Source organism: Dipodomys ordii, unplaced genomic scaffold (genome assembly GCF_000151885.1).
Source record: "Dipodomys ordii isolate 6190 unplaced genomic scaffold, Dord_2.0 Scaffold122, whole genome shotgun sequence".
In the NCBI taxonomy this organism is placed as follows: Eukaryota; Metazoa; Chordata; class Mammalia; order Rodentia; family Heteromyidae; genus Dipodomys; species Dipodomys ordii.
In genome coordinates, this window is record NW_012267338.1 from 8,881,042 (window position 1) to 8,903,895 (window position 22,854).

Here is a 22,854-nt window from a genome sequence, read left to right on the forward strand (position 1 = left end):
CAAGGCTAGCACTCTACCACTTGAGCCACAGCGCCACTTCCGGCTTTTTCTGCTTATGTGGTGCTGAGGAATTGAACCCAGGGCCTCATGCATGCAAGGCAAGAACTCTACCACTGAGCTGCCTTCCCAGCCCTCTCTTTTTTATAAGTGTATAGATCTTTTAAACATATGAGTAACTCCCTTTAAGCTTCCCTTCCAGAGATAAGGAAAATGTTGGGGAATTTATATGTTGGTACAATATTTTTATTTTTTTATTGTCAGGGTACCTGTTTGGAACAACAGAGGAATGTTGTGGGCTATATACAATTTTTTTTTTTAAAATCAGTCATGGGACTTGAGTTCAAGACCTGAGTATTGTCCCTGAGCTCTTTCACTTAAGGATAGTGCTCTACTACTTTGAGCTAAAGCTCTAGTTCAAGTTCTCTGGTGGTTAAGATAAGAGTCTCTTGGACTTTCCGACCTGGTCTGGCTTTGAATAGCAGTCCTCAGATAGCAGCCTCCTGATTAGCTAGGGTTATAGGTGTGAACCATCAGTTTACAGCTAGTTACAATCTTAAATCAGTGATGGCCTTAACTTAGTTCTTTTTTTTTTAATTGTGAAAATACAATTACATGGGCAAGATAATGAGTATATTTCTTATCAAGCATTGTTGCCTCCTCCCTTGTTTCCCCCTTCTTCTATCTTAAATGTGAAGGGGTGGCATTAATACTAGGAAAGTAATACTTTGGCTTAATGTGATAGACATAGGATATCTGAGTTGTCCATGAACACTTTTCCTATATAAAGCTTTGCTTAAGCTCGCTCATTATGTTTCCCCCAGTTTCATAAACTTTTTTCCTGGTAAATAGATTTTCACTTGCCTCTCTGCATTTTTCAGATGCCAACAAGGCCAGTGCCAAGTTACATTCAGAGACCAGATTATGCTGATCACCCCTTAGGTAAGTCCTGCATTTTGTGTAGGCTTGAAGACAGCTGCACAGGAGAGGAGTGCTTTTTTTGTAGAAAGCTGTCACTGCTGGACTAGTAATAAATGGGCATGCTGTTTGCTTAGGCACATTAGAACATTTAAGAGAATTAGAGACTTCTCTGCCTTTAGAAATCAATCCAGTTCTGTAAACATTCTTATGTTATTGCTAAGCAAATACTGTACTCAGAACTCTACTATAGTTTGTGTTAGCCACTTCTAGATGGAGGACAACAAAAACAGTTTTGATATTATCCTTTCTTTGTCACCTTATGAGGGAAAAGTGGGTAACAGAGTCCTGAGGTCAAGTCTACCTCAGACTTGGACAGTAGCATTGATGGAGTCAGTAGTAATGGGGTGGTAACATAAGAGGTGGGGTGGCAGGAGGGAGATGATACCACAGTTTTAACTAAGTTCTTTGCATGTGTTAGTCCATTTAACATTTCAGCATTTTTGAAGTGGGTTCTGTAGTCTTCTCTATTATAGGTAATGCTAGGTATGAAGAAAGGTAGTTTGGAATATAGGTCAGTGGAAAGGTCTCTGACTGTAACTTGTACATTAGTCCCTTGTAAATCAGCCTATTACTATCTTTTTTTTTTGGGTCCGGTTGTGGGGCCTGAACTCTGGGCCTGGGCGCTGTCCCTGAACTCTTCAGCTCAAGGCTAGCACTCTACCACTTGAGCCACAGCACCACTTCCAGCTTTTTTCTTTTTGCTTATGTGGTGCTGGGGAATTGAACCCAGGGCCTCAGGCATGCAAGGCAAGCACTCTACCACTGAGCCACCTTCCCAGCCCCCAGCCTATTACTGTCTGAAATTACTGTTCATGTTAAAATAGTTGCATGTCAGTAGCTTCATTTATTATTATTGCTGTAATTTTTTTTTCATTTTGAGATATGGGGGGGTCTCACCTTGTAGCCTAGGCTGGATGGCCTCAAACCTGCTCATCCTCCTTTTCTTTCAGATGTTAGAACCAAATCAAGTTCTTCTATACATAGTTTTAAAATTCAGTTCAGCCACCGTTGCAGATAGATGGAGAGAAAAGACAGTCTGAAGATTGTTCAGGACATGGAATCCCGTTATTCTCAGTGTCGCACTCTGTTGCAGCTAGAGTGTTTTCACCTCCAGTACGCTCAAGGCCCTGCCTTTCTTCTTCTCCAGAATTTTCCTGGCTATTCTTATTTATGTTGTTAGCTTACATTAGTTATATAGAGAGGGGTTTCATGTTCTACCTTTTTTTTTTTTTTTTTGGTCTTGTGCCTTGAACTCTGGGTCTGAACATTGTCCCTCAGCTCTTCAGCTCAAGGCTAGTGCTCTACCACTTGAGCCACTGCACCACTTCTGGTTTTCTTCGTGGTTTATTGGAGATAAGAGTCTCATGGCCTTTCCTGTCTGGGCTGGCTTTGAACCGTGATCCTCAGATCTCAGTCTCCTGAGTAGCTAGGATTACAAGCGTGAGCCACTGGTGCCCAAGCTTTTCATGTTCCATTTCTACACATGTTTACCTTATGTTCATATCACTCTCCCTTCTTAGCTACCATAGAGAGTTTATTCTTCCCTATGAAATTATAGCCAGTGTGTGTTCGTTTCCCAAAATAACTTGTTGGCATTTTTATTAGGATAATATTAAGTCTATAGATAAATTTTGTAGGCGTTGATACCCTAACAGTGTTAACTTTTTCTGTCCAAGAACAGACTTTGTTTTTCTGTGCCCTACAAGGCTTATTTCTCTCAGTGATGTTTTCAGATTTTCTTTCTGAAGATCTTTCACTGTTAAGTTCTTTTGGGGTACTTCCTTTTTACTGTTTTTGTGAATAGTATCTTCAGTAATTTTTAGCTTATTTTATACTGTGGAAAAATTGCTGAATATGTTGTATTTATCTGCTAGCTTTCTGAATTCCAGATGATTGTCTTGTTAAAGGAGCAGATAATCATACCTGAAATTGATAAGGAAATTGTTGTTTCCATTTAAAATTATATGTGTTATATTTCTTTCTTTTGTGTACTGAGTCTATTCATATTGCGAGACAGTATAGCAGAGCCAATGGCAGTCATTCTATGGTGGTGATTTCTGGTTTAAGATTTCTTTTCATTGTGTTAAGTTAGTAGATTGTCTTCTGTAGATGATTACTCACTTACCAATCTTGAGCTCTCCCTGCCTTCTGCTTGAATCTCCATGAAGTTATGGTGTTTGTGGGATGTTGTAGTTTTTTAATTCTATTTAGTAGCATACTTTTGGACTTTTTCCATCAGGGCTTATAAATGAGATTAGTTGATGATTTTTTATGTGTATATATTTAGAGGAGTAGTTGCTACATTAGCTTTATTTCTTTTAAATGTATGAGAAGCTTGAGTTAGATTAATGAAGGTTATTAGGATACTATATATTTCAAACTTTTTTGTGATCAGAGTGAAGAATAGATTTTATAACATGAACTGTGTGCATATAAATTAAAAACATTTATCTTACCATGGTTTGTATTATAGAATCTAATCATTTCTATTCCACTTCTACTTTAAAATGTTACTTATAGCCCAGTAAGAGGCCATAAACTAGAGTTTGAGAAACATTGATTAGGTTGCTGTTTCAGAAAAGTAGTGAAATTGATTGGTTGTTGGTATATAGTTGCTTTATGAGTACATAGGTACTTGATGAAGCAATTGTAAATTGTGTGGTACTGTTCATAATTGAGTCTTTAACACATTGCTTGGTATATATAATAAGTAATCCATAAATACTGATTCCTTTCTGGTAGATTCAAAAATTGGTTCTTTAGATTCTCCCTTCAATTTGTTTAGCAAATTTCCTTTACATGTTGAAAATATAAATTTCAAAATAACTAACCTAGATCTAGCAGTGTATGAGATGACCAGGGATATTATTATGCTAATAAATTCTGTGTCTGTCATTTGTTTTGGTTTTACATACTGACTTTCCATTTCAGGAATGTCTGAATCTGAACAGGCTCTTAAAGGTACTTCTCAGATTAAATTACTCTCCTCTGAAGATATAGAAGGGATGCGACTTGTATGTAGGGTAAGAGTTCTTTTTTCCTTGGGGTAGAAGCTGGTCAAACAGTTCTTAGATTTGCTGACTTACAAATCTGTCAAATATTACATTGTCAAACTGTGACTGGCCATACAATAAACTACTGTCTGTATATAACTTCATTTACTGCTGTTTTCTTCTTAAATAGACTTCTGGGAATTAATATGGCAAGTAGGTTTTGAATTTGATTGGTAGTTCTTTTTCCCCTTGTGATTCTTTTTAAAACAACTGTTTTTATAGTATTTTGGCATTTTGTTTTCATGGATATCATATTATGGCATAGTTGAAGCTTAGAGTCTTGTGAAATGTCTGAGTATGGTGATACAGGTTGGTATTATAATTTTGGAAGGAAAAATAATTGATTCCATATTCTTCACTCAGATGTGATCTGTGTGGCTTTTATGCAACACTTTAAAAGTGATTTGATTCTAAATTTTTGTTTATAATCTGGAGAATTTTATATCCCTTTCGCTTTAAAAGCAATTTGATATTAAATTTTTGTTTATAATCTGGAGAACTTTATATCCCTTTCGCTTTACTGTGATTTTTATAAGGAAGAACATTCATATATTCTTTTATTTCCCTCTAACCTTTGCCATTATAGAATTGGGAGAAGATCTGCACTATTGTGTAGATAACTTAACATGTCCATTTTCATATGGAAATCATTCAAGCTTACTTATTAGTAAATGAGCTTGGTCCAGTTTTTATGTAAGCTTATGTTCATACATTTACATTTTGTTATGTTTGTGATATATTAATATGTTCGATGCAAAACATTTTGAAGGGGAAATTAACTTTACCAATTTCCCACAGAATCTAAGATGGTACAGAGGGTAGATTTCTATTTCTCTTTCTTTGAGTGTACTGTTTTCCCCTTTTCCAGCTTGCTAGAGAAGTTTTGGATATTGCTGCTGGCATGATTAAACCAGGTGTCACTACTGAAGAAATCGATCATGCTGTACACTTAGTAAGAATTTTATTTTTTACTTTGGAAAAAAAATTCAAGTCAGATGTTTCAAGTTTTCAATGTCTAAAGCACATTGGTTATGGTAACAAAAGTGACTTTTTGCTTTGTTTAAAGTATAGAAAGGATTGGGCAGTTATTTCTATCTCTTAAGTTCATTCTCCCTCTGGACGTTCTGTGGTGTCAGCCAGCCACATATTGAAAATGCCTTTCTTGCCACTACTGTAAACAATAGAGTACGTACGCACACTCTTAGTATTACAAATGATGTAGAAATGATTTTAAAAGTGAGGGGCAGAAGTGCCGAGGTAATTTGCAAACAACACACTAATTTTGATGAGACTTGAGTACGTACAGAAGTTGTCACAAAACCAAAAATAATCCCAGAAATCCTAAGAAACTCATAGAAATTCTGTGTGCTGTTGGGAAACACCGTTTTGATATTTGGAACTAGTCCTCCAGCAGTCCTTGCAGTATGGATGATACCTGTGCAGTGGCCAGTGCTGAGCCATCTTCATGTCATAGGTGGGGGCTGAGGTGAGCTGCTATGAATCTGAACCATCAGAACTTCAGTTTCATAAAAAGATTAATTTTATTAGTTATTGCTCCCTATATCAAATATTCAGGAAACATTCAGAAATAAAGAATATAACTTTTTAAGTTAGACTTGAAGAGACAGTATTTGCTCCATATCCACAAGCCAAGCCAGTGTACAGATGAGATACATACTTGTGAAATATGATAGAGGGATGTCTTTTTAAAGGTGAGTCCTACTTTGTAGCTCTGGGTGGCCTGTGATCCTCCTGTCTCTGCCTCCCAAGGGCTGAGATTACAGGCATATGTCACTACACCCAGACCACTCCCCCTTGTTTTTTTTAAGATGTTTTTATCTGATGCTATGTATGAGAATGAAACTGGCTCTTAAGTATTCTCTTGCTCGGTGATAGATTATTGTAAATGGAGAAACCATTGCTGAATGATTTTGATGTCATGTCTTTTTTTTCCCCTTTGTAAAAAATGTTGGCAAGGATTTAATTTAGTATAACAGGATAAAGTAGAGAGAAATATAAAAAGGGAGTAACATTTCCTGTTCCCCATGCAGGAAATGTGAGTAAAAATGAATTTTTTTTTTGTCGGTCATGGGGCCTGAACTCTGGGGCTGGGCACTGTCCCTCAACTCTTCAGCTTAAGGCTCTACCACTTAAGCCACAACGCCACTTCTGACTTTTTCTGCTTATGTGGTACTGAGGAATCGAACCCACGCTCCCATGCATGCAAGGCAAGCTCTACCACTGAGCCACCTTCCCAGCCCCTAAATATGACATTTTAATCCAGAATTCTCTAAGACTTAATATTGATGCAATGTTCATATAAAATGTTGGGATCGTAATGAGCACTCTGGAGTGCCTACAATGGGCCAGGCTTCTCATTGAGTGCTACTTCTGTGTTTACTCATTTGAGGTCCCCAGTAGACTCTGAGATAGGTGCTGGTATCATTTTTATCTTATGGTAGCTCAGATTTCAATTGTCACTCAAGGTTACAGAATCTAGGTGTGATAGAGCTCACAGTTGTAGTCAACGCAGCTTGTTTTTAAATACTTGATGCTGTGACCCTGCTATGAGATGTATAGAGAAGCATATCCTAAATATGGAGATGGTTCTTGGTTGTATGACTTTTTAAAATAATTGAGGAAACTTCAAATTAATTATGTTTTCTAATTATAGTAGAATTGCTAGTAAAATTACAGTGTATTCCACTGGTAGTTTTTATACAACCATTAGAAAAATTTTAGCCTGAGGACTGTGGCAGTGTGGAAACAAATTCTGTGTGCTGTGATTAGCCCTGTGGGAAAACATCAAATAAGTTAGCCTTGTTCTGGAAACTTGATCATGTTGTTTAAGAGGTTCTTTGTTCCATCAAATAGTGTGATTAAAAATGTCTCAGGAAGTACTTTGTCATTTCCTAATTATTCAGGTTTTTGCCTATAGGGATATAGGCTCGTTTTTACATAAAAATTATAATTACATCAAAAATGCTTATTAGTATTTACTTTAAATGTTATCTCTTTACTTAATATATTTAAGGAGTGTGGTTCATTCTAAAGTAGACTCTTCAAGCTGGGTATAGTAGTACTGCCTGTATTCCAGTGCTCAGGAAGTTGAGGTAGGAGAATATAAGTTCTAGCTTAGCCTGATCTTCAGAATGAGAACTTGTTTCAAAGAAACAAAAAGAAAAGAAAAATCAACTCATCAAAAAAGTAGAATCTTCATATAGTAATGTGTATATTTAAAACGTGAATTTTCTTTTTTCTTTTGTTTTTGGCCAGTCCTGGGGCTTGAACTCAGGGCCTGGGTACTGTCCTTGAACTTCCTGTGCTCAAGGCTAGCTCTCTATCACTTGAGCCACAGCACTACTTCTGGCTTTTTGTGTTTAGGTGGTACTGAAGAATCGAACCCAGGGTTTCATGCATGCTAGACACTAAGCCACATTCCCAGGCCGAATTTGCTTTTCTTTTGTATAAATATTAGTTAAATGGCTAGCAGATACTGCATCTGACTGGTTTAAACCCTGTTATATACTGTTATATTCCAGCCAGATGAGGAAACAAGAGGCAGGAGCCTCACTTGAGCTCACGAATTCAAGGGAAACCTGAATAATAAAGGGAGAAAAACCCTGTCTCCAAGTGAAGAACAAAAGTACAAAATTCTCGCCTTCCCTCCTCCCCGTCCCACATATATAAGAGATACTAAATATCCCTTAGGATTTTAAGAGAAAACATGCTGTCAATAAGTTCTTTTCGGCTTTTCTCAGTGTTAAAATCTAATGAATTGTATATCGATATTTTCCTTTTGCACATTCTAAATATTTTCTCTGTGTTTTAATTTATTCCAGGCATGTATTGCAAGAAATTGCTATCCTTCTCCCCTGAATTATTATAATTTCCCAAAGTCTTGTTGTACCTCAGTGAATGAAGTCATCTGCCATGGAATTCCAGACAGACGGCCCTTGCAAGAAGGTGATATCGTTAATGGTAAGAAATATGTAAGTGCAGCCTCGTCACCTTGAGCAAAGAAACAGCCGAAGTTTGGGGAGCTGTTAGTCACTTCCCTTTTCCTGACTTGCTTCATTAACTTAACATTTTCTTCCACTCAAATTTGATAGCACTGTGAAATCTGGAGAAACCTTAAAATTTTTTTTTTTATGGTTCTGTGCATGTTGATTCTAAGGTATAACAAGCATTATTTCCTCAAGGTCTATCTCATGTAATTAGTAAATAAATAAAAAATAAGATTACGATGTGAAAGTACTGTTGAATAGAGTGCAGTTATTTTCGTGGCCAGTAATGGTTTTGAAATCATCAAGACAGGCTTCTTACCAGAGAGAGAAACCCTTCATAATAGATGAAGACCTGAAGAGCTCAAAAGCCCTTGAGTGAAATGGCTTTACAGACTTCTGTGCTGTACTGTCTTAGAAACTTCAAGGCCTTTTCCTGTGACTGAAGAGCAGTATCAATGAAGAAGCTCCACTAGGTGGTTTTTTGTTTTTTTTTTTCTTTTTGTGCCAGTACTGGGGCTAGAACTTAGGGCCTGGGCACTGTCCCTGATCTTGCCTTGCTCATGGCTAGTGCTCTACCATTTGAACAGGAGCTCCACTTGTGGCTTTTTGGGGGATAGATTACTGGAAATAAGTGTGGTGGTCTGGACTTTTCTGCCCTGGCTGGCTTTGAACTGTCATCCTCAGATCTTTAGCCTCCTATATAGATAGGATTCCAGAACTGAACTACTGGTGCCCAGCTTTAAATGGCATTTTTTACTATTAATGAAATTAGTATTTTTAGGATCCTAAAGCAATCTGAGGAATTGAGCTTGAGTTAATTCTAATCCAAACGGACCAATTGTGGTGCTGGGTATGAATGACAGAAGAAATTTAACTGTAGCATTATTTTTATTAAAGCTGCCACTGCTTTTAGTTAGTATATCTGTTTGTATAGAGTTCCATAGGTTTTTGAGGTCAACCCTATTTTTTCATACAAACTTTTTTTTTGTGGTGTTGGGGTTTGAACTAAAGGCCTCTCACTTGCTCAGCTGGTCCTCTACCACATGAGACATGCCTGCAGCCTGGCATTTTCCTGATTCTTTGGAGCTGGAGCTTGTGAACTTTTCTGCCTCTACTGGCCTTGAATCACAGTCCCTCTGAATCTCAGCTTCCTGAGTAGCTAAGACTACAGGTATGACTTACTGGGACATGGCTATACCTGTTATTTTTATTACATGTACATTGTATGAGGCTTTTCAGGAATGTGTATGCTGTGCTACTGTATTGGAGGTTGACTACAACAATCATGGTATAAACGGCTGATTTAATGTGCTTTTTAGGTGAATATTTAGTGTACTGTAGTATTAATGTAGTAGTCTGTGTTTTTGTATATAGGGAAGGATGAGTATTCACAAACAAATGAAAGGCAGAGGAGCTTTAACAAAAGAAATGTATGTTAATTTTTGTATCCCAGGAGGAAAACACTTGTTAAAGATAATAAATGAAAATATTATTTTCCATTTAGTGTCACAATGAAGCAAACTTGTCAATTTAATGTTACCAACTCTATCTTGTGTGATTGTATCCCATATGCATTTTTCTTTGGCCACAAATGATGTTCTTGAAGAGTATAAAAGCCACCATCTCTCTTGGGCTGCTGTGTGGCTGTGTTTCTTCTCTCCATAGTGAGTTTACCTGCACTGCCTGCAAGGAGCCTCTGGTAGATAGTAGCCATCTGTTCACTGGTGTCTCATTTGAGGATGCAGAAGTTAGCGTTTCCTTAAGGGCTTGATGCTGTGCTGGTGGAAAAACTAAGGTCTATTTTGAAGTGAAAACAACTGTGGTCTTTCTATTTGCACATTGTTTTGCAGTGGACATCACTCTTTATCGCAACGGTTATCACGGGGACCTGAATGAGACGTTTTTTGTTGGCGATGTTGATGAAGGAGCACGGAAACTAGTTCAGACCACGTATGAGTGCCTGATGCAAGCCATTGATGCAGGTCAGCTTCGGTGTCCTCATCTTGAAATTCAGGCAGGAAGGCATATGAATGTTAACAAAGGCACAGAGCTAGTTCTGGCTTAGTAACTGTTCCTCTTTATCATGGATCTGTTCTGTTCCTTCCAGTGAAGCCCGGTGTTCGATACAGAGAATTAGGAAACATTATTCAGAAGCACGCCCAAGCAAATGGATTTTCAGTTGTTCGAAGCTATTGTGGACATGGGATCCACAAGCTTTTTCATACAGCCCCCAACGTTCCCCACTATGCCAGTAAGTGCTTCCCAAAAATGTGGTTATTTTACTTATTGAACAAATACTTTATTCAAACCTAAAAGGGCCTTCTCGTTTGCATTGATTAGAGTAATATATTAACAGGATTCCCAAAATATGTATTCGCTCAAATACAAGTCAAGTTTAGGTCTGGCTTAAGTAACACTCCAAAGTAGGTATGTTTGGTCACTGTGCCTCCAGCTCTGTGGCTCTCCAGGTCACTTTGGGAGTGGTCCGTGCAGTTCACATGTAGCGCAGGAGGAGGGGAGAAGATTGGCAAGGGTGCTTGGGAGTGTTAATGAACCAGCTTGGAATTGGCTTATGTTTGTTTTCCATTGGCAAGAGTTCGGTCATATAATTGTATCTCACAACAAGGGAGGTTGGGAAATAAAATTCAGCTGCAATCTTTGGAAGAAAAGTAAACCAGTTTTGGCAAATGACGACAGTCTGACATGTGTCTTGCCATCATTATTCTGATTCCTTAGGTGAAATCAATTCATCTTGCTTGGTTTGCTGTGAGCTCTTAGTTCCTGTCATAAACTATATACTATTAATTGGTACAAATGGAGGGGAATAACCAAAGTTGTGTTCTTCAACTTGAAAGATGTATGATAGAAGAGTAAGGGAAAAAGTGTAAGGCCATTAATGTGTTCCAGGAACCATTTCTCTGGAGGTTAGACATGCGCAAGAGTGGTGTCATTAAGTGTTAAAAGTGAAAGGCCAGGCACTGGTGGCTTAACACTTGTAACCCTAGCTACTCAGGAGGCTGACATCTGAGGATCTTGGTTTGAAGCCAGCCTAGGCAGGAAAATCTGTGAGATTCTTTACCTTTAATTAACCACCAAAAAAAGCTGCAAGTGGAGCTGTAGATCAAGAGGTAGAGTGATAGCCTTGAACAAATAAGCTCAGTGATAGCACCTAGGCCCGAGTCCAAGCCCCAGGATCAACACATAGGTAGGAAGGAATTTCACACATGCAAGTGCACATTCACATACACAGCCTGCGCCACTGTGATGTGTCAGTCTTCACGCTCTCCCTGTCCTTGTTTTTTCACCTGTGTACATGGGGAATGCCACCTGTAGTAGAATTGCCAAGAGGACGGTGAATCCATGAGAAGGACTTAGAACTCTATAGGACAACAGCTCATGACCTGATGTTCACTTTTATCATGACAGTGATGATGGCATTATCTCATTTGATCATCATAACCCCAATCCCAACTCTGAGTAATTTCTCATCCCTCTGTTTCTTTGTGCTTTCTGGTGCTGCACCAATGCCAAGACCACCTGCATGTTAGGCAAGTGCTCTCCCACTGAGCTACATCTCCAGCTCCTCTCAGCCTCAGTTGTAAAAGCAGGTCTTCTGCTAACAGGCAGTTTGTTTGTTCAAAGTCATGCAGTCAATAATTATTTGCCAGAGCTAGGGTTGGTCCTAAGTTGTGGGGTCACTGTTCTGTGTTTCATGCTTTTCACTAAGAACTACAGTAGTGGGGCACTACATCCTGGAAAATAACAAAAGTGTGGCTTCAACTTTGGTTTGCTAGAGGAGATGAGAAGCACTCTAGGTGGAGGAAAGCCTGAGTAGGTGCATCCAGCAGAGACCCACAGACAAGCTAGCTAGGCTTGGCTCAGTGTCTGTTTTGATGCCTGGCCTGGGCAGTGCTGGCTGTGAGGAAGGCTAGGCAGGGAAGTCTGACTTCATTTCTGGGCATCTTCAGGAATGTTTTAGGGCAGAAGAGTAGCATAATGAAGCTGATAGTCTGGGAAGACTAACTTGGGCAGTGGTGTCTAGGATATATTGCAGATGGAAGCCGTGCAGGAGAGTTGGCCTGCTAGGCAGTTGTTGCAGTAGTCTAGGGATGAAGTGGTAAAATCCTGGCTGTCCATAGCTTTGAAGAGAAAGTGACACAGGTGAGAAACCTGCAGGAGAAGCTGAGCAGTCTCGTGCTGCACAGCAGCTGGCGAGAATCAGTACGCGCTCACTCGCAGACTGCATCCATCCTGCGAGTCACGCTTTAGAGTGTGCAGCCAGCTGAACAGATGCTCTGGGATGGAAGGTTAAAGGTGCCATCCATCTTAATAAGTTTCTGTAGTCACACAACAAAAAGCTAGGTCGGAAAGCATGTAGCTGACTTCATTCCTGTCTCTAAAGCTCTGATGACCTGAACACTCCCTTTTACAAAGTAAGAACCTGCTCTGAATATGGTGGCGGTGGTGGCTGTGGTGGCCGCAGGTATAAGAGAAATGTGGAGGGGGTGGGAATGAAAACCATTACCCTCACATTCAATGGCAACAAAACTGGACACAGGAGCATTTGTGGGGAAAAAGGGAGGGGGTAGTGCAGTGATGTCACAGAATTTAATGTCATTAATGTACAAGAGCTACCATTGGGTTTCATCATTAGATATAGAAAAATGCTAAAAAAAAAAAACCCACTAACAACCAAGAAACAGGGCAGATATACTTCATTTTATACATTTGATAATGTTTATGAAAGGTCAAGTGTAAAACAAATTTGTATGTATTACAATTACTTACAGAAATACTCAAGGAAGCTGTGTGTGTGTGTGTGTGTGTGTGTGTGTGTGTGTGTGTGTGTGTGTGTGTTGCAGAATTACTTTTTGAAATCGAATCTGTTTTGGTTTGTGCAGCAAAAATTTTTTGGTCATAGGGTTTGAACACTGTCCCTGAGCTCTTGAGCTCAAAGCGAGTGCTCTACCATTTGAGCTACAGCATCACTTCCTTGGTTTGTAACTCTGTATTCTATTTACCCAAGTGAAGGAGGAATCAGGATATTGTTGAATAACTTTCCTTCCGGAGATTATTAGATGAATTTATTTACTGCTTACTTACATCATTGATGATGAAAGTAATGATCATAATAGTCATCACATTTGCAGTGTACATAACAGATAATAGAGTAGGTCCACATTTAATGAAGTCTTAGGCACACTCTGCAGCATTACAGTTCTGCAGATAATGTGTATTTGTTGAGTGAGATACTTTGGGAAATGGAAACTTTTTTTTTTTTTTTTTGGGTCCGGTCGTGGGGCCTGAACTCTGGGCCTGGGCGCTGTCCCTCAGCTCTTCAGCTCAAGGCTAGCGCTCTACTACTTGAGCCACAGCGCCACTTCCGGCTTTTTTCTTTTTGCTTATGTGGTGGTGAGGAATCGAACCCAGGGCCTGGAGCATGCAAGGCAAGCGCTCTACCACTGAGCCACCTTCCCAGCCCCAGGAAATGGAAACTTTTAAGATTCTGAGAGATGAAGAGGAGTTGTAACTTTGCCAGAATACTAATGAGTCAGTTATAGAATGTTCTGGAATGTAGACTTTGTATGTCAGCAATGTCTCACAGAAGTACAAGATTGAGGTATAATTTAAATTTCTAGTAGCCAAATTAAAAAGCGCAGTATGTGAAATTTAACTCAAAATTTAGTACCCAAAATTTTCTCTTTGATTCTCAAGGGAATATGAGTGATTCCATGTATATGAGTTGCATGTCATCATGAGAGCAAGTGCATGAGATTACAAATGAGCAGTCTACTTTTACTTAGTGCTTGCTCTGGAGGATGCTTGTGAATTTAGAAGGTGGGTTTGGAATCTGCAGTGAATATGTTTTGGCATAACCTCAGGCACTGGAAAGCAGCATGGTGGCTGCGTGGGAGGAGGCCTCCCCAGACACATTGGCCATTCATTAAGTCAAGGTCCTGACTGCCACCACCTCCTGGAAATGCTGCCATCTGGTGGTTGGACTGAGCAAATACCTCCATTTATCTGATAACTTAATCCATCAGCTCTTGGTCTTTAATTTGAAATTGAAAGTAGTTCTTCAGTTTTGTCTAAGATTGACTCAAAACGCCGATTCCTATTTTTAATTTTTTTGGCCTTTTTTGGAGGATGGTATCTGAAATCTAGCCTGTGGACCTCCATTTTAATGTAGAAAAACATAAGCAAAATGAAATGTGCCTAGAACAGTATCTGTCCCCAGATTGATGGTAAGGCCACTTAACTTCTGTACTCTTTCTTCTGAGCTGTTCAAGGGTGTGGGGCTGGTTTTCAATCTTTTTTTTTTAACTTTTATTTCAGAAAACAAAGCAGTTGGAGTGATGAAGTCAGGCCACGTGTTTACAATTGAACCAATGATTTGTGAAGGTGAGAATAAAAAGCAACGCTGTCATTATTTTATTAATCTTTGGTTAATCGTTAGCATGGTTCTGCTCTACTGGCTTCTTTCGCTTCATTGCATGCCTTATCCCATTGGGACAGCTTGGGTATTGTGCAGAGAACTGAGCATTCACAGGGTTGACAAGAAGATGCTAAGTTTGCTGTTTGTAGGTACCAAATGCTTCATTTCTCTCCCTCTTCATAAAGTCCTTGTGGGAGGAGGAGGGGTTGTAATTAAAAGCCTACATCAGGCCTGTGGAGAAGTTCTTGTTTAGTGTAGGAGGGGATAGAAGAGAACAAAGGGAGAGCAATTGAGCCACGAGCTGGTGGCTCAGGATTGTAATCCTAGTTACCTCAGGCAGCTGAGACCTGAGGATCGAAGTTCAAAGCCAGCGCAGACAGGAAAGTCTGAGACTCTTATCTAATCAGCCACCAAAACATGAGAAGTATAGCTGTGGCTCAAAAGTGGTAGAACACTAGCCGTGAGCGAAAAACAGCTCAGGAAGAATGCCTAAGCCCTGAGTCCAAGTTCTATGGCCTACCAAAAAAAAGGGAAAACATATGTTGACCCACGCATTTTGATGCAGACAGAAATAAATGACTTATTTTCCCACCATTTCTGGTAAGGTGTTACCCCTGTTACACAGAGAAATAAACTAAAGAGAGTAACTCGGTCAAGTCACTTAGCTGTCTCTGTGGTAAGATTATCAATGTGAGTTACTGGTATCCAGCAAAGTCAGCGTCCTACTCATTTGTGCTGATTTGTAGTGATCTGTTTTCACTGCCTTTATTTTGGACATACATCTAGATTTGTTTCACTTTTATTAAACGTGTTATGGCACACTTAAGTTTAAACATCACCGTTACATCATTGGTACTAAAGACAAGACCGAAGTTGGAAAGGCTTTAGCTAAAAACAAAAGTATCAGTAGAAATGTTAAGAGTGAATTATCTAATTGGTTTTCTTCTTGGTAGGTGCTTCCCTATGGAGTTCATTGAGAAAATGGAAGGGTCAAACTAAGAACATGCTTTTGTTTATTTAAGGTGGATGGCAGGATGAAACCTGGCCTGATGGTTGGACTGCGGTGACGCGAGATGGGAAGCGGTCTGCTCAGTTTGAACACACCCTGCTGGTCACGGACACTGGCTGTGAAATCCTAACCCGGAGGCTCGACAGCGCGCGGCCTCACTTCATGTCCCAGTTTTAATTTGCCACGATGGCACTTTCTTACTGTACTGTGCATTTTATTGAGAGTACAGAAAGGAAGAGGCAGTTTTTTTTTTTTGGTTTTTAAATCACTTGTTTTGACAGTAATCAGAAAGGACTACAGCATTTGGTGTGTGTCCTCAAGAGTTTGTCTTGGATCTGAAAAAGCTGAGAAGAATCAAGGAAATATTGCTCAACTCCTTTCAGTGCCCACAAGCCCAGTCCTCCCCCCCAGCCCTGCTCACCACTTTCTTGTTTGCCCCTTGAGCACTTTTACTTAAACCTGCTTCTAGTTGCTTTTATCACTGCCACAAACTGGCCATCCAGAGCCAGCTGCTTTCCAGGTGAATGTTGAAGATGAGAATCCTTGAAAACAGCAACACAAATTGCACCAGATTTTTTTTTTATTATATATGTGAGAAAACATATGCATACCTTTTAAACTCCATATATGTAATTACTGAACACTATGTGACCTTTGATTTGGGTTGATTCTGCTCTGACAGGGTTATTTGATATCCTAATGGGTCTGTAGTTTTTATAGTGATTTAATTCCTAGTTGGGAATTGGCTTCTTCCTCCCCATGCTAATTATTTACCCTCGTTCTTGTGTGTCGGGAAGCCCTCACTCAGTGAGGCTCTCTCTCCAGCGTGGACTCTGTCAGTGATGAATGACGAACATTCACTTTGGAAGGAGGTTGTCAGGTTTCTTAACATCTAGAGGGCAGAAGTAACCACACGCCAGGTGGTGGTTGGCTGTTGTAGGGCATGAGGATTTTGTAATACACAGTGATTTCAAACTTCCATTGGTCAAAAATAGGCGGGAAGCCGCCTGTTTTTTCAAGGGTATGCCTTGAAGATGCACAGAGAAGGGCGATGGGTGCACTGTGGGATGATGGGAAAGCACAGTGAGTTAGGTGTTCTGGGCATTAGACCTGGTGATGGTGCAAAGGAACCTGTGCCTGGTAATGCTGAAGCCCACGTCCTACACACACCGTTGAGCAAGCACCTCATAGAAATGCCTCAGCTGCCTGACACCTGTGTTCCTTCTAGCAGTTGTCCAAATAGAAGTGTATCCGTTAAGACATATCAGATCATAAAGTCATTGTCATTAGAGTCTCCTTGACTACTGAGTATCGATGACTTGACCCATTACACTTATAGGAGATCATCTTTCCCAGAGTGCCTCAGACCTTATTGCTTTAAGAGAATTATGATAATGTTTTCATTACTTTTATTGTTTAAATGATTTAGTAAAGTGACTGAATCTGGTATAGACTTTCTGGAGGTATGTGTGTGAAGTTTTTAAAAACTTTAATATTTGTGAATGGAATGCCTTGTAATATGAATGTTAATATGTGTAAAGGGAGATTAAAAGTTTGAATGATTATCCCTTCACATCATGGTCATCTTTGCTGCATGTTTGGGATTTCAGAGGGAGCTGAGTGAAAGGAGATTCTGATGGGGAGGGGGGGAGATGGTCTAGGAGCCATAGTCATGACATTTTGTGTTAGGTGTCTGTAGTCTTACAGTAATCTACCCTCTGCCTCCTTTTTTGTGGTATTTTATGGAATGACCCTTAAAAAATCAGTTGGCTTGTAAATTTAATGGTCATGAAGACATGGGATAAGCATTTGGACAGAAGACTGCGTAGACAACAGGTTGTATTTACTACTCATTACATCTCATGAAGGTACATGTTGGTGTCACATTATTCCTAATGCTGTTCGATCATTGGGGTCATTCAGATCTTTCAATTGTACAAGTACCTTTTTTTCCCCCAGGACTTGGAGACATTTGGTATCATTCATGCAGGGATGTCTGCATTTATGATAACCCTTGCTGAGATCCACTACTTTGCTACATTGGGCTACAGGCATTTTCTAAGTCTAGCATTAAATCTGTATTTATTACCTGACACTCTTTCACTTAAGTGCCTCTTTCCCCTTTTTAAGAATCAGTGTGGAATCATAGAGTTTTAAAAATTCTTATTCTACATTTGGCCAGTGGGAAGTCTCTTTGAGCTAGTTTGTGGGTTATTTTATATCATGAATACTTTCTTGCTTTTGCCATAGCAAGATATAGGTTGATTATGTATTTTTCCTGCCCCACACTGAGAATTGGTTTCTTTGTATGGAGAATGGTGTTTGGAAATCAAGACCTGAGTTCACCTGGGGACTCAGTGTACATAGGTACAGTGTATTTTTTAATTTTTTTTTGTAATAAAATTTTATTTGCAACTTAAGTACCCAAAGATCAAAGTAAAAAAAAACAAAAAGTGAACATAAACAACCAGCAATATCTATCTTCTTGCTTACTCTAATGGCCGAAGGGAAATTCTACTGAATGTCAAATTAAGGATGACTGCACTCAGAGGCTAAAGGGCCTTGCTACTGCTCAGGCAGGTGTTAGCCTTGTTGAAGGGACCTATCTGTGACTTTCCTACTTAATGGGCTGCTGATCATAACTGACTTTTTCTAGAGGAAAAGACTAGAAATACTTATGCATAGTGTATTACCTAGAAATATTCTTAAGAAATCCCAAATACATTCTGATACTTCCACTTTAGATTCCACACTGATCTCTCTTCCCTAGAGTTAACATGCAGTTAACATTTCTCTCTTCCTTTTCTGAGAACTTTTGTTTTTGAACAATAACAGATTACCAGCTTTGGAGGAAATTGGTCATTGTCTTTAGAACATATGTGAGATAAGTTTCATCTCCTTTGTAGTCTAAGTTTCATAAACCACGAGCCAGTTTTTGTTTCTTATTTTTAAATTGTGAATCTTGGGGGTAAACCATAGAGAAGAGGCGAAGAGAATATTGTAGTCTGGAGTTAGAAATACTGGGGCTCTCATGAGATGGTGCCAGATTTCTATCGAGCTTTTAGCTCAGGAGTAAATGACCACTTTGTAACATGGCTTGTTTCCCAATTCCTTCATATTAGAAAATAACATCTGCCCATAATTGTTCTCGGAACAGTTTGTTTCAGAACGTAGGCTGCCCTGGACTAACAAAATGTGTTTTCATTTTGAAGGGGAGCATCCAAGGAAAGGTTAGAGTGGTAGCCCAGGATCTATGCATGGCAGCCCCTGGCTTGTGCTTGAGTTCTTGGGCAAGCTGCCTTGCGGGGATGCTGTGTGTGGCAGGCTCCTCCATCGCCTCGCTTTTCCTCTCTTCTGGACAGTGCTAAGTTTGAAAAAGAAAAACAGAGGCTTGCATTTGGATGCGTTGCAAGAGAAAGCAGGAAGTAGATGGCCTTGGCTACAATTTCTCTGCTGCTTTTCATTTTGGGAACTGAACAACAAAACCGCTTGTTTATGGCATTTGTGTGGTTATTTAATAAAATGTTCCAAAACATCACTATGTGGAATACTCTAAAAAAGTCCCTTGTAAAATTTCCACTTCTTACTGATGTGTTAGAAGCTTCAGGTATTTTGGTAATATCTTCTGTGGAAATTTCTATGATGTCCAGCCTTTGTACTCTAAGGTTTTATTGTAAAATTACTTCCATCAATGGAGTGATGAGATTCTCAGTGCTATTACTAGTATTCTGCCTTAGTTATCCTACTACTAACCACAGATGGGTACAAAGGAAGCTTTTTCCAAAACCTGTACACACAGTTGTATCGCAGTGTTTCAAGAGGGATCTGATGTCTACCATTTTTAAGTGATTGCATGATTAGGACAATTGCACTTATCAGTAGAGGGCTTCTTGTGCACTGATACCACAACTTAACTGTTTATTATATATAATATTATAAACCAAACTTTTCTTTAGTATTTCAAGTCCTCTTAATGTACTTGAGCCTTGAGTGGTTCTGAGAAAATAACACCAAAGAACTTTAGTAGACCAATATATTTTCAAGCACATTTCTGCTGTTTTTTAAAAATCTTGTCCAGCACATCTATTTTTGGCAGTCAAGAGAGATTTCAGCAGGTGCAGTGGCTATAATCCTAGCAATTCAGGAGGTAGAAACTGGAAGGGGATAGTGGTTTGAGGCAAGCCTGGACAAAAGTTTGCAGGACCAGTAGCTGAGCATGCCTGTCATTCCAGTTCCATAGGAAGCTGAGATTGGGAGGATCATTGTTTCAGGTCAGACTCAATGAAGTTCATGAGCCCTATCTCAACAGAAAAAGCTGGGTGTGGTGGATCATAGTCCAGGCTAGCTCAAGCCAAAAGCTATGGCTTAAATGACACAGTACCTTTCTAACAAGCATAAAATCTAAATTCTAACATACATATGTGTGTGTATACATATTGTAGTACATGTTTGAACTGGAGTTAATATGTGCATGTTTAACTCATACACTTTGAATTGTTAACTTTCCAGTTGATAAAAATCAATCTGTTTAAGAGCCCAGCCCATTTCAACTACTTTGCTGCCATAATCTTGTGTTATGGAGAACAATGTGTAAACCCTGTCTACTTGGTAAGATCCAGTGCCCTTGATACAGTTTTATGCATTACCAAAGTAGCTTAAATACATTAATATTTGATCAAAAGTTTTGTGGTACATTTTTTCTAAAAGCAATTGCTGACAATCTGACCTTGCATGTTAATTAAAACCAACTGGTTGAATTCAAAATCAGTCCTCCTGGGTTCACATTGTTTCTAGGCCTACAGAACTGTCAGTCACTTCAGGACACTGACCTTCAACTTGTTAGGCAGGTGGATAGCCAAATAGAGAAAGCTCTTAAGAGCCTTCCAAGCATGGAAAATGTTCTCCTTCCCCAGATCTACACAATGGGGAGAATATAATCCTACAGTCAAGTCTCATGCATTTATCCCTCTGGGTCACCACTTCCATGGACCTCCTGTATGCAAGACTGCTTTGCTGGAAATTCTTGAATGTTTTGATTTGGGATTAGGAGACTCATTTCACATGCAAAGAACACTTCAGAACTTTCATCTGCTTGGCTGCCAGTCTTCCTGAGCGTTGAATAAAGAGCTTGTAACTTCCTCCAGCAAGCATTGTATTACGAGGTTGGCCAAACAGAAAACAGGACAGCTAAAAATGGAAATGTAGGCAAGATTTGAAAAATGTTAGGCATATGGAAATTTACCAACTAAATGTCGTGAAGATGCCTTAAGTTCCTAACAGTGCAAAATTTTAGATCCTTAAAAAAAAAATCACTAGCTTTCATGAAATACACAATGACAGCATCTTTTTGAAATTACATTTCTTAGTCAAGGAAAGTTTGAAGATATTTTCAAAAATTTCCCCACAACCCTGTCAAAGTGGTAGAATCCCAATTTAAGACATAGAATTTAAGGATAGAAGTGATAACTGGCACACATTTAGTCTTGTGCTCTTTCAGTACTTTGTTGCAAAAACTGCTTGGTTCAGCAACATACACAGTGTCCAACAAGATATATTAAAAAGGATCTTAAAGACTCCTTTACACCTCTACTTGAGTCTCTAATCCAAGAATCCTGAGTAATGTAAACCTGCTTCCTCATACTAGATCTTGTACTTTTCAGCCAGAAATGTTAATACTTGTTAAAATCAACTGACTGGCTCAAGAATATATACTTAATATAAGTAAGTTGGTCAGTTATATATCTATATATCATATATGATTGGAGTAGCACTATTGAGAATCTTTTTCATATTTGTGAACCCAAAAATACATGTTGCTTTTAGTCATATAGGAAAACATGGCCTCTTTTTTTTTTTTTTTAATTAAAAAGGTGACTGGTGTCGAATGCCTGTAATCACAACACTGGGGCTGCAGAGGCAGGAGGCTGAGTTTGAGGACAGTCTGGGCTATATAATGACACTTGGTTTCAACTGCAACACTGTCTCTTCTCTGTTCACGTTATGGAATGTAAATAATGGAGGTTAGCCATGAGAATGAGCACAGCATAAAAATAGGTGACAACAGCACAGAAATGTAGAAATCATTTTTATTGTTTTAAAAATATTCCTTAAGCTAGCAGTGATTTATGTGAAGCATCTGGAAAATAGATTTGTGACTGTTACTAGCTTTGCCCTTGATTAGAGACTTTCAAGTTACTTCCACATACGGGAACATCGCTGCTTCTTATAGAATTGCTCTATGTTGATGAAGCCAAGAACTTGAAAGGTCTCCCATCACGTTACAGGATAGGAACACGATGGACAATTTCTCTTGGACCTAAATCTTTACGACAGTTCGAATGCTGTAAAGAAGGAAGCAATAAACAGATGTGAATGATGAACGTTTCCTTTATGACTACTAATGCTATATTTCTTTTGATCCTCCAACCCCATCAGCCCCAAGCCATTTATTACATACTAGAATGTGGATCTAGAGAGAGAGAGCTTACCTCTTCCCTGAATGCATCAGTTCAAAGGCTTCATTAATTTGGTTGAAGGGCAGATTTCCAGTCACAAACTCATCAACTTTTATCTTTTTAGACATGTATTCAGACACCAACTTTGGAACACTTTCTACACTCTTCCATCCTACAAGAAATCATATATCCACTAATCTATGCAGTTACCATATGCTATTACTCAGTAGGTGGCACAAAGACATGTAATAGAATGATATTCAAAAGGAGTAAGAATTTCCCAAATTGCTATGAAGCAGGGAAGAATCTGAGATATATCTTTTATTATTTTTTTTGGAGCCAGTCCTGGGGCTTGAACTCAGGGCATACTGAGCTGCTTTTGCTCAAGGCTAGCACTCCACCAATTGAGCCACAGCACCACGTCTGGCCTTTTCTGTGTATGTGGTGCTGAGGAATCAAACCAAGGACTTCATGCATGCTAGGCAAGCACTTTACCACTCAGACCTAGACCTAGCCTTTGAGATACATCTTTATGAAAACATATACTCTTGAATACTTTCCTTGTTCTGGATTAAGATTTACTAAAATCTCACTGAGGTTTTGGCTAAGTGACTTTTTGTTGGAGACAGGATGTTGCTGTCTATCCCAGGTGTCACAGCCTCCTGCATCGTATCAGCCTGCAGGTGAGAATCGCCATACTTAAGCTATATAGAACTCTGCAAGTCTTAGCAACAAATTTAAGTCCACAATAGCAAAGACTTCTGTCATCACTGTATTTAAGGAAGAAAAAACTATGCCAATATAAGGACCATATTTTCTGGGTCCTAGATTTAACAATGAAATAAGGATAACATCTCAGGATAGAAATGCAAAATCTTCAAGTGATAAAACTTTAAAAAAGTTTCAATTTACTTGT

General features: G+C 39.1%; 2 protein-coding genes across 3 annotated transcripts in view; one reads left to right on the forward strand and one right to left on the reverse strand.

Moving 5' to 3' along the window:
* Metap1 (methionyl aminopeptidase 1) overlaps window positions 1–16,115 on the forward strand; it is a 35,048-nt gene extending 18,933 nt beyond the window's left edge. The window contains exons 4-11 of the mRNA XM_013029796.1: window positions 879–939; window positions 3,910–4,001; window positions 4,900–4,983; window positions 7,874–8,012; window positions 9,889–10,020; window positions 10,146–10,289; window positions 14,375–14,440; window positions 15,497–16,115. Coding sequence (XP_012885250.1) covers window positions 879–939; window positions 3,910–4,001; window positions 4,900–4,983; window positions 7,874–8,012; window positions 9,889–10,020; window positions 10,146–10,289; window positions 14,375–14,440; window positions 15,497–15,660 — 882 coding nt within the window. The 3' untranslated portion in view covers window positions 15,661–16,115. The remainder of the gene's footprint in view (window positions 1–878; window positions 940–3,909; window positions 4,002–4,899; window positions 4,984–7,873; window positions 8,013–9,888; window positions 10,021–10,145; window positions 10,290–14,374; window positions 14,441–15,496) is intronic.
* A 5,436-nt stretch (window positions 16,116–21,551) lies between these two features.
* Window positions 21,552–22,854, reverse strand: part of Adh5 (alcohol dehydrogenase 5 (class III), chi polypeptide) — a 51,872-nt gene continuing 50,569 nt past the window's right edge. For both annotated transcript variants that reach the window (XM_013029756.1, XM_013029754.1), the window contains exons 8-9: window positions 21,972–22,110; window positions 21,552–21,824 (exon numbers count right to left, since the gene is read on the reverse strand). In XM_013029756.1, the coding sequence (XP_012885210.1) occupies window positions 21,800–21,824; window positions 21,972–22,110 (164 nt within the window). In that variant the 3' untranslated portion in view covers window positions 21,552–21,799. The remainder of the gene's footprint in view (window positions 21,825–21,971; window positions 22,111–22,854) is intronic.